Here is a 12,691-nt window from a genome sequence, read left to right as displayed (position 1 = left end):
ATTATTGATGCACCAAGTGATGTTTCAAGCTCTAGAGAACCTGGGGAAAGCTGGATCAATGTGAGAGTTTTTAGGATTTTAGAATTGGTTAAATGAGAACCTCAAGATTTACACATTAGGGATCCCCATTTGGTTGTTTCCAAGAACTTTGTGCATTGTGAATATTGATTGAGGTTTGACCCCTTCCCTTCCCTAAAAGAATAATGATCCGCTGATTTGGGTTGCCTAGTAACCAGGAATATGCATGTAACCCATGTGTATTTTTGACGTCAACAGTGGCCCGAAATATGAGCATTAAAAAAATAAAAAATAAAAAAAAAATAAAAAAAAAAAAAAGAGAGAATAATGTTCCGCTGTTTTGGGCAACCTAATAACCAGGAATATGCATGTAACCCATGTGTATTTTTTACGTCAACAGTGGCCCGAAATATGAGCATGCAAGGCACTCTTGTTTGTGATCTTGTTGAGTAACCGGGTATCTTCATCACAAATGAGCGATATTCGCTTTAAAAGGCAAGATGACAGCAAAAAAAAAAAAAAAAAAAAAAAAAAAAGGTTCATAAATAATAAGTTTGGGGGTCAATGCTCAAAAGAGTATGAAACAAGTTCTTGGGGTTGTAAAAAGATATGGATTCCTAATTAGTGGAGAGGTAATCATTTGGTCAACATATTAGATCAATGAACTAAACTTGATGACCATGATTCAATTATACTAGGGTGATCTGGGGCAAGATCCTTAACTTTCACACACACACTTGAGAGCATCCTGATGAGTAAAGTATGACATCTAAGTGTTATTGGCCAGATGTGTTGGATCTGAAAATTTAGAAAAAGATTGAGAGGCAACTTCTGTCTAACACTCATCCTATTGCATGCTTAAGCCAGGTTATTTGCTTTTCTTTTCTTTTGATTTCCTCATGCTTTCATTAGTAGTTAGTTGTTGTTTTCATTTGTCTTTATTGCTCGAGGTCAAGCAATGTCTTAAGTTTGGGGGTGTGATAACTCTATGAAATAGAGTTAAGATTTATAATTTTTATACTTGAGATGGCTTGATTAAGGAGTATTTTGTCTTTGTTTTAGTGATAGTATTCATTAGGTGTTGTCTTATTTAGTCTCAACATGTTGCATTTTGTTTAGTTCATTTTTGTCACATTGCATGAATTTCCCTTCTTTTTATGGATGAATTTGACTGGTTTCTCTTTCTCTTGAACATGTAGGTGAAGATTCATAATAGAAGAACATGTCCTCTAACTTTGTTGTAGAGTTGTTGCTGCATTGCTACAACAACGGAGCAGAATATTCTCGAGATCCAATTCAAATGGAATTGACCAAAAAGGGCTAACTTAAGTGGACTAAATTCTTGTAAATACATGATGGTTTTCAGCCCTTGATCTCAGGAGGAAGGTTCTAATCCTATGGCTAGAATCTAACCTAATGATTGAAGACATTTATGGAAGAAAGAGAAGAGAGGCAAGGAGGAAAGAGGAGAGATTCGACCAAGGTGTGGAAGAGAGACTGGCTGAGAGGAAGGAGGTAGAGAACGAATCTTTGGAGCTCTTGTGGAAGCAAGGAGCTGCTGGAGTTGCTGATTTGCTGAAGAAGAAAGCTTGGAGCTCATGTGGAAGCATTCAAGCCTTAGTTTATTCTTGTTTTTATAACTCTATCTTCTTATTTTCTAGTCTCATGTCAACTATACTTGGTTTTATGCATTTGAATTCTGTTATGGGCTAAATCTTAGCTGTGTTGGGATGATAGTAGTACCTAAACCTGAATTTTGATATGTAACTAATCATGTGTTCTTTAGTTTTATTGCAATCCACTTTATTGTTAATGAATTCAGCATGTTATATTGACTAATTTCAGTTCTTGAATGATCTTTCTTGAATGAATGTTATGATTTCATTAATTGGAAAATTAATGAAGTCTAGATGTTTGTTGAATTGTGTGAGTTAGCATCATCTTTAATTAGGTTGTGTTAATTAGTAGGTTGGGTAGGAATACCCAATTACCTCACATTACCATTGATTGGATTGGGTTTAAATTGCATTCTTAATTCAATTCTTCATAGGAATATGCTGATGTTGATTTAGGATGCTAGCTTATGTGTATTGGAAAATACCATATTGCCATTCATTCCAAGTTCTTGATTTATCTTGGGGTTGTAGTATTGCTTTAGTATTTGTGTTTTAAAATTCAAGAGAAGGGAAACTTGATTCCTAACACACTTGTCACTCATTAAGTTTCTTCCATTGCTCAAATCTACATTTTAGTTCCTTAGTTTTCTTTACCTGTCATTTGGTTAATTAGTTAGACAAATACCAATCAACCTTGTTAATTTCATTTAAATCAATTTTACTTTTACATTGAAAGTTAAGGATATAATTCTCCGTGGGATCGATTTTGTACTTATCATTTATTACTTGATTGCGATACGTATACTTGCGTAATATCTTGAGATACAAGCAACAAGACACAGCAAAGATTAAAACCTTCAAGCAATGAATATCTCTCAAGGAAGTCAAGGCCAAGAAGATGGATAACTGAAAACCTAACAGAAGCTTCACCAAGACCGAAGCTCATTAAGGGATGAAGAATTGAGTTTTGCAAACAATGAAGAAGTTCAAGCACCCATACTATGAGGGTTTTGTATTTAAACCAATAAAATAAGATTCTTTGCATTAAATATGTACCATTTGTTTAATCCTATGTGTACAAACAGTAATCACCTAAACCCCATAAAAATTCATAACAGACCTTAAAGGAACAAACCCAGACCTGAGTTGCTACCAAACTGGGTTAAAACTGTCCAGACAACAATTATTTTGTCTATGGTCATCCAATACCCCAGCAAACATCCACTAAACCATGGATATTGCTGGCTATAAAAAATCAAGGTTTTGCGTATCTATTCACGTCTACTGATAGATATCGCATCTTTAAGGAATGGATACAATACCTATAAAAGATTTGGTTTTAGTACATGTAAGAAACCTCATCTTTTACAACAAAATCAATTGAAGTACATGCAAGAAACCTCGTCTTTTACATAAAAATCAACTGGATGTACTTGCCTTGTCTTACTTTGTTCTCTTCATACATGATAGGTCTTACATATTACTTGTTTATATCGTATTATGCTTCAACACTATCATTTCTATATATCTAAGCATTTCCATAAGTTTCTGACAGTAAAAAATTAAAATAGAAGACTCCAAATGGTTAGACAAAGCCAGTTACTAATTATGCATAAATAGATAAGAAAATGCATACACATAAAATGAAAAGTAGGTAGATACTTATTAAACAAATTGGAAACATTTTTTGCAAGACAAGAGGAATAAAAACAGGAAAAGCTATGAAGATCAACTTCTGTTCTTGAGTCTATCTTTTTCTTTTCTTTTTTTTTTTTTTTTTTTTTTTTTGGGGGGGGGGTGGGTGGAGGAGGTGGTTGTAACAACTAATAGAGTTGCGAAAGTAAATATGACGTCTTTGTACTTGCCCACAAGAACATCCTATACTACTCTCATGGAAACAAGAACAATTTAGATTGCAAACATCCAAAGCAGCACCAGTTTCTTCAACCACCTACAAGGTGGCATTTCAATTTTTCTGAAAATTTGGCAATGTCTCTGCTACCATGCTGTGAGCATGAATCAGAAACAAGAAAAGCACTTCAATAAATGAATTCTGCTTCAGAATTGTTACATAATATTGCACACAAATACATAGTGAGTGCCAACCCGTCCAAGTACACCTTCTATTTAATATACTACCCGAACCCAACAAATTCTCAACGAATATAAGTGCATCTGCATGTCACAGGATTAGGTATTCTGAACAGAATGGTTTAGAAAAACTCATCCCTTAAAAGGATGACAAAACCAAACCTAGAGAAGTTTACAAAAGTCAAGTTAAACTTTTAGATTGAGGTCTGACTTCTAAGTCTGGTCAACTTATAGTAAACCAGTCACATAAAATCCTCAAAATATGTTGAAGTACTGGATTTAAAAGAATGGTTGAATCTTCCGAATTGTGTCTCGAAATTTCCAGTTTCGGATTATTTTTCTTAACACCAGATCAGAGAGGCTGACCTCCTCCATACCCTGCTTGGAGATCAGCACTTTAATGCTCTTAAATTTTGGCCCTGACCTGCTGCTTAGATCCTTCTCAAGTGTTACTATCGATTTTGCTCAAAAATTCCCAAAAGAAATCCTCCGGGTTTTCTTTTGAGGTTTTTGATTTATAATGAACACGAATAGATCTACCAGGAAAATAAGCACTTTACCGATAGTGCCAATTAATGGAAGGCAAAACAGCGACTTACTTGCAAACAAACCAGAGCAGCAACAAAGAAATATGACATTGATTTTCCAACAGCCTGGATCAGGATGTCAAATCAAGTAGAGTTCCTCACTCTCTTGCTGTCCCTCACAGCTCACTGATTCTCTCAGTAGTGAAGGCACGGAAGCTATAGTTTAGAATTTAGTTAACTGTGTACCCACAATAACAACTCAATTAGGAAGCCCAAACTAAAAAGAAACCTCAAAAGGGAAAACCCATGCAAGGTAAAGAAGCTCTCCCCATGATAATTCTTTAAGAAAACAACTAAAGTAACTGAGTTCAGAAGCTGGAATAGGCTAGGCACAATATTGAACCAAAGGCTTAATGTAGTACTATATTTGATTGATCAAAACAGTAGCCAAATAGGACCTTCCACAGGGAATCAAGTTCAGATTTGATAGACTTAAGATGAAACAGAATTTAGCTATGAAAGAGGGCTGAAACTAGAGTGGTATTATAAGGATAATAGCATGACAATATGGGCTGAATAGATCTTCAAAACAGGAGCAGAACTATGATGACGAAATTGAAGGGACAATATGAGAGAATTGAGAATAACAATGTAACACCCGGGCTTCACACCGCAAGGTGGAGTGATTGGATTGAACACCAACCTACCTTGATCAAACACAAGGAGTCTCCATAGAGAAGGAATGTTAACAAAGCAATTTGATTTCAATTGATCAGTTGTCTTCACCTCTTACATAAGTCTCTTTATATAACATTCTAAAGAGACATAAACATTAATGGTGACATCTAATCACTAGCTAACACCACCTACCTAACTCTTGACAAAGGAAAATTCCTTTGACAATGAGTTCTTTTATTTTCAAACCACGGCCCCTTTTATTGACTTTTAAAAAACTAGACTTGGGCTTAGGTCTAGACTATGAAGTTCAACATATGTGGGCTAACTTTAACCCACTAAAAAGTCATAGCGCATGAAAGCCATGGGCTGATTCATGTGATAGCTTTAGGCCTTTGATGGGCCTAACCCAATGGGTTTTTTCTTTCTTAAATATGTCTTTAATTCTGCATCAACTCTCCCCGGCTTTAAAACATTCGTCTCTGACAAATGAATGAATGACATGTAACGTTCATACAAATCAGGATTGAGTTTCTTGAAATCACCAGCATGACTACAACTACTATCATGTCGTGCACGATTCTTCCATTTGACGAGAAAAGCATGGTATCCAGTGCCACGACGAGTGGTTTTGTAAGAGTCATCCAAAACCTCCTCAATAATGTCAATGATTGATGGTTTGAGTTGGGGCAGCCTCAACATTTGTTCAGTGTCTCCATCATTAGAGTGGTGTCCTACATAAAGATGTAAGTCAGCCACATTGAAGACATTGCTTATGTTTATTTCTTCTAGTAGCTCGAGTACATAAGCATTTGGTCCAATGGTTTCAGCACCTTGTATGGACCCATCTTTTTTGGATGGAGTTTGTTGTTGACCCCATGTTGGAACCTTTCTGGGTTGACACGAACCATCACCATGTCTCCCAGTTGAAACTCTACATATCATCGATGACGATCTACTGTAGCCTTGTAGACATCATTGCTGAGAGCTATTCTTCGGCAAATCAGCATGTACCTCTATGATATGGCGCAAAAACTTGTTAGCCTCAATACTCATGCATGCTTGTGGTGGTAGTGGAATGAGGTCTATAGGCCGTCGGGGTTGAACTCCAAGTAGAATCTCAAAAGGAGTACGACCTGTTGTACGATTAACTGAGTTGTCGTAAGCAAACTTAGCTATGTCGAGTATAGACGGCCATGTCTTCTCATAGTCACGAACCAAACACCTCAGTAAGTTTCCCAAGCTTCGATTCACCACCTCTGTCTGCCCGCCAGTTTGTGGATGAAATGCGGTTGAAAACTGTAACTTTGTATTAGTTTTCAGCCATAATGTCTTCCAAAAGTAGTTCATGAACTTAACATCACATCTGAGACAATGCTACTTGGTAGCCCATGTAGTCGTACAACCTCCTTAAAGAATATCTGTGCAATGTGAGATGCATCAAAGGTCTTGCGACATGGTATAAAGTGAGCCATCTTTGAGAATCAGTCAACCACAACCATGATGGAGTCGTATTGCTCTTCTGTTGAGGGTAGCCCAAGTACAAAATCCATACTAATATCAATCCAAGGTGCATGAGAAACTGGTAATGGTGAGTACAAACCTGTATTTTGCTTGGTTCCCTTGGCTAGCTGACAGACTCTACATCTGTTGATTACATGATCAACATCCTTTGCAATACAAGGCCAATAATACCGATTGGTAACTTGTATGATAGTCTTATCCCTAACGAAATGACCTCCCAAACCTCCGCCATGCAACTCCCATATGATGTGATGTCGTAGGGAGGAATTTGGAATGCATAACCGAGTTCTCAAAAACAAATACTCATCGTGAAGTGAGTATTTATGATGTTGCTTGCCTTGTTGTAACTCCTTGTATGGCATGTTGAAATCTTCGTCAAATGCGTACTCATTACGTATCTGATCAATGCTAACTGCATGTGCTGAGAATGTGCCAAGAGTAAGTACTTTTCGGCTCAATGCATCAACCACTATATTCTCCTTTCCTGCTTTGTACTTCATTGTGAACACAAACTCTTCTAGATAAGCAACCCATTTAGCGTGCCTGTTGCTAATCGACTTCTGTGAATGTAAATACTTGAAGGCCTCATGATCAGTATAGAGAATGAACTCTTTGCCGATGAGATAATGTCTCCAATGGCGTAACACCTGGACAACAGCATAGAGCTCCAAATCATGTGTCGAATAGCGTCGTTTGGCATCATTGAGTTTCTCACTATAGAATGCGATTGGGTGCCCTCCTTGCATCAATACACCTCCTAGACGAATATGTGAGGCATCAATTGCTACCTCAAATATACAGTCAAAATCTGGCAAGCGAAGTATTGGAGCCTTTGTCATCTTTTGCTTGATAAGATGAAAGGCTTTGGTTACCACTGCTGTGCTGTCCACTTGAACTCACATTTGCCTTGCTTTAAACACTCGATAATAGGTGCCATGACATCATTAAGGAGGTTTTGGACGACTCTTACAAAACCACTCGTTGTGGCACTGGATACCATGCTTTCCTCGTCAAATGGAAGAATCGTCCACAACATGATAGTACTTGGATTCATGCTGATGATTTCAAGAAACTCGATCTCGATTTGTATGAACGTTACATGTCATTCATTCATTCGTTAGAGACGAATGTTTTCAAGCCGGGGAGAGTTGATGCAGAATTAAAGACATATTTAAGAAAGAAAAAGCCCATTGGGTTAGGCCCATCAAAGGCCTAAAGCTATCACATGAATCAGCCCATGGCTTTCATGCACTATGACTTTTTTAGTGGGTTAAAGTTAGCCCACATATGTTGAACTTCATAGTCTAGACATAAACCCAAGTCTAGTTTTTGAAAAGTCAATAAAAGGGAATGTGGTTTGAAAATAAAAGAACTCATTGTCAAAGGAGTTTTCCTTTGTCAAGAGTTAGGTAGTAGGTGAGATATTAATAGGTAGGTGGTGTTAACTAATAGTTGGATGTTACCATTAATGTTTATGTCTCTTTAGAATGCTATATAAAGAGACTTATGTAAGAAGTGAAGACAACTGATCAATTGAAATCAAATTGCTTTGTTAGCATTCCTTCTCTATGGACTCCTTGTGTTTGATCAAGGTAGGTTGGTGTTCAATCCAATCGCTCCACCTTACGGTGTGAAGCCTGGGTACTACATTGTTATTCTTAATTCCCTCATATTGTCCCTTGAATTTCTTCTTCATAGTTCTGCCCGTGCTTTGAAGATCTATTCAGCTTGTATTGTTATGCTATTATCCTTATAATACCACTCTAGTTTCAGTCCTCTTTCACATCTAAATTCTATTTCATCTTAAGTTTACCAAATCTGAACTTGATTCCCTGTGAAAGGTCTTATTTGGCTATTGTTTTGATCAATCAAATGCAGTACACATTATTTGGTAATGGGTGTCCTGACTGCATTAAAGTTCAACATATGTGGGCTAACTTAAACCCAATAAACAGTCCTAGCCCATGAAAACCATAGGCTAATTCATATGATAGCTTTAGGCCTTCGATGGGCCTAACCCAATGGGTTTTTTCTTTCTTAAATATGTCTTCAATTCTGCATCAAGGCTCCAATGAGGAACCAAGGCCCGGTTCCTCTTCTTCTTCTTCTTGAAGCTGTATGTTAAGAATCACTTCCTGCATCAATATGTGCATTGGAGTTTATTAATATCTGATTTGAACTTATCAGTAGCTATCAAAAAGGGATGAATTTCCAAGACATCGATTTATCAGATGGCCAAGTGAATATAAATGTCATTTGGTATACTCATTTTGACATCCCTACATTCATGTTTTGGTGCTATGCCCAGTGCCCCACAGCTTGCAAGACCATCTTCTAGGGGTATTACCAATCTCACAAATCAAACTATTAGCCAGGACTTCGACACAATCCACCAGGCCCATCTACCCATTTCAACCTTGGAGAGATTTGTATGAAGACTTGCAACACCCGTGAATCTCACACACCAAAAGAAAAAAAGACTCTCACATAAGAAGTAGGATTTTAAACATCGGAGCATGCTAGATCAACCGAATTGACTCAAAATTGACCAACGCCAGATCCTGATTCTTCACTTATTGAATCCAACTGAGTTGGTCCAAGCCTAGACCAATTCCAACTGATTCCAGGATTATCCAGAATGGTGTAGAATCAGAATATGACCCAACTTATCCCAGAATTTATGGAGACCTATCATTACACGGTTTGAAGTTTTAAACTTGATAATAATGGGGAATAGAGGTTTTGTTGCAATATAAGGGTATTTTCTGCAAAATGAAGGATAACCTAAAGCCTAAAAACCTAAGCTTTATGCCATGAGATACATTCCCCTCTTTCTTGCCACATATAATAGAGCTCAGTGCTTGAGCAATGATGATAGGAAAGGCCCTTTTGCATTATTACTTATAGGATATTAAAGGAAAAAGCTTGTGGGGCTCACTAAAATTCGATACAGAATTCAACAACTTCCAACTATTTATTTGGAAACAATAGTATAGCAAATTATATTAATAAGAAATTTGGTGAAAATTCAAATATTTTTGGAACAATTGCCGCCACCCCACCCCATGGGAGAGATGAAGCATCATGCAAAACAATGAAGCCCATAACAAAGAGTTTCAACCAAACATCTCAAAATTTTTGGTCAATGTGATATTCCTAGGATCCTAACCCGAAACCCTAATTGTAGACCCAAGAACCCGTGGATCCAATAAAAGGAAGTTGTGGGTCATCCATTTAGAGACCATTGGATTAGCATCGGAATCCGTGGATTTGGATGGTAGAGATCAAGGTTCTGCCATTGTGTTGGAATTTGAAAGAAGATTGGACTCAAACTCGGACAGATTGGGAAGGTGGATTATTAGCTTTCGGGAGCTGAAGTTCGATGATGCCCAAGTCCTGGTATGAGTCCTAGGCCTCCCCACTAACTTGTACTCATGTCTAAAACCACCCCAGACCAACTAACCCTTCTGCTGCACATCAATGACAGGGGGTCGGTTGGGGACGGTAGGTTGCCAACCTACCCTAGGTAAGCGGTTGGCCAAGACAGTACAGGAATTTTAGGGTTTTATGAGTTTAAACCCCTATTTAATGGTTTTAAACCCTGATTTCAGGATTATTCTATTGTTAAACGGCCAAGGACTCTAGAGAGAGTCAGAGGGAGCGTTCCGGAGAGAAAAGAAGCAGTGTTTGCGACGGGAAGCTCGGATCTTCATGTGATTTTCAAGCTTGAAGGTAAGAATATTGATCTCTTAAATTCCTTTCTGTTCTTCATTAATTTTGAGGAGAATGATGTAATGAATCTATGGTGGGAAGTTAGATTTGATTGGAGAACCTTTGTTTTCCATCAACTCTAATCAGATTTAGCACGAGAGATGAAATCTACATCTTTCCCAACTACAGAACTTTCTAAAATAGGATCATCTTCTTCTAGATTGATTGGATCTTTAGATCTAGATTGTTCTAGTTAATGTTTGTTGTTTGGGAGTGTTCGGACATGCATCATAGTCGAAATCCATGACTAAGATTAGCCCAGAACCCCCTGAGGTTCACGAATCAAAGGTGTGAATTTCGGATTTGGGCCAAGCGGCCCTTACCAATGACCTGGCATGTTGTTTGGTGGTTTGGTGTTTGATTTTGCCAGAATGAATTCTAACCCTAATTCTAACAATACCAACTTGATTCTAGGAGTTCCAATGAGTGGCTAGAGTGTTTGATTGTGAAGTTTGGATATCTTTCAAGCTCTTTGGAACATTATTCAGGTGAGGGAACAATGCACACATGTTAAGTTTATCACTCATGCTTTTAATATGCTTTCAAAGCATGTCTATCATGTGCTACGGTGATAATTTCTGAACTTCAGATTTTGTTTTCTCTAACCCAATTAAAGAGACACTGGATTACATCTTTACGAATTACGATTAGAATAGGCGTGTACAGCTCATATAATAAAAAGAACACATTAAATCTAACCTTCATATTTTCCTCTGGGATTTGCATGTGGAAGTATTGACTCGAGGTGCCTAACAGGACCCCATAATCTTCTGTACATTAAACTCTGCATAACAGAAAATACAACTAGTTAACACAAACAAAAAGGTGATACGTGTGTGAAACTAAAAATAAAGTAAAAACGTCGTCTTGGTAGAAATTAAGCCTTTCTTTGGGTACATAAATTTGGCCAATTTCAAAATGATGCAACGGCAAAATAATGAAAACCCTAACAACAAGCTTGTTTCTGTGACATGTTTTCTACATTAATATCATAATACCCAAGTAAACACAGCTGGAATTTAAGCTAGAACTCGAATTGGGCCATGAAGGTTACCATCCATTTAAGCTTAAGAAAAGGAGCACGAAATTTTGGATGGTTTTGAACACATTACATTTCTGACAAGGTCGGCATTCTCAAAGATGGGTCGCCAGCTGAAGATTCTAATTGAAGTCTGATACACAGAGATGTTTTTCCCAGTATACAGAGCAAGAAGAAAATGAGTACATAAAGAGAAAACAGAGAGAACAAGTCCAATTAGAGCAACCCATCTCAACTTTGACTTAAACAATCTTCCCTCGGCCTTCATGGAATCCCAAAGTACAAAACCAGGAAACGCGAGAGAAGTAATGAGAGAGTTGCAGTTCACTGATCCGAAAACCTCACTGCGGATTCCTTTGCTCTCCCGTAATAATCTCTATATCCACAGAGAATCTAAGGAGAGGAGGACCTAGTAAACAAGGAGTCAAAGTGGATGAAGCACACTCGGGATCTCGTTTTGAGTCTAACCAAACCAAACACGCCAGAAATGGGAATTTTGACCGTTCCCGTTTCCATTGCCCAATCTCAGTGAGGCTATCTGTGTTTTTAATACCATGATAACTTGATAAGTATACAGTCACGTGAGCAGCCTCTCTACATCACATGACTAGTAGTCAGCTCCTTTGGTATAATTTAAATGATTATTTGATGTATAATTTATCAGAAATATTTATGGATTTTGGTACTTTAAACAAAATAATTGTAAATTCATAAATTTTTATTATAATTTATAAATTTGTTTCAAGAAACAGATTTTATTAAACACCTCAGGTGTTGGTTATGCTTCCCTTGCCAAAAATTGCTTCTATTCAGCAATGTAAAGTTGCTCTAGCACTAAGACCCATGCCTCCTAGTGAAGACATTGTAACTTCAACTCTCACCGATGTGTTTTCCCAGAGGACGTAGTTAAGATGCATGTAAGTTGGTCTGGACGAACTTCAATTCCCCCAAAAATTCTTTTTACTTATAAAAGTAAATTTTATCAAACACATTTCAAAAATATACTCAAAAATGGTTGTTGGTGTTCTCAAAACATAAACTCCTGAGTTATCAACTTGTCAAACGGGTTGATACGGTTTACAACCCCATGTCCGTGTTGGTATGATTTATAACCCCTGATTCTTGTTAAAATAAATCAATTTACATAAATTCATGTCAAGGACAATATATGAATCATCATTATAATTATTAATTTTTATTTATATAGATGGCATTAATGAACACGTACATAATTACTATTTAAATAAGAAAAAGGTAAACTTATTAGAGGAAAAAAAAAATCAAAACAAAACCTTATTTTTCTTACTCTTCAACCTTCACATTGCTTTCATATCTACTTCAACAATCTTTTAGAAATATTAGAACTAATACTAACCAATAAAAGCAAACTAAAACCAACCTGATGATATATAATATAATATATTTTATAA

At 37.0% G+C, this 12,691-nt stretch overlaps 1 protein-coding gene across 1 annotated transcript in view; it reads right to left on the bottom strand.

The window, feature by feature from the left end:
- The window catches only part of LOC149024910 (O-fucosyltransferase family protein), a 47,067-nt gene extending 35,283 nt beyond the window's left edge, over nt 1-11,784 (bottom strand). Inside the window, exons 1-2 of the mRNA XM_089145103.1 lie at nt 11,335-11,784; nt 10,922-11,006 (exon numbers count right to left, since the gene is read on the bottom strand). Of these exons, the coding sequence (XP_089001229.1) occupies nt 10,922-11,006; nt 11,335-11,529 (280 nt within the window). The 5' untranslated portion in view covers nt 11,530-11,784. The remainder of the gene's footprint in view (nt 1-10,921; nt 11,007-11,334) is intronic.
- Nucleotides 11,785-12,691: the final 907 nt, after the last annotated feature.

This window comes from Hakea prostrata, chromosome 2 (genome assembly GCF_041222555.1).
Source record: "Hakea prostrata isolate BN-2017 chromosome 2, UWA_Hpros_2, whole genome shotgun sequence".
NCBI classification, from domain to species: domain Eukaryota; kingdom Viridiplantae; phylum Streptophyta; class Magnoliopsida; order Proteales; family Proteaceae; genus Hakea; species Hakea prostrata.
Note: the sequence above shows the minus strand (reverse complement) of the source record. Positions and strands in the feature narration are given on the sequence as shown.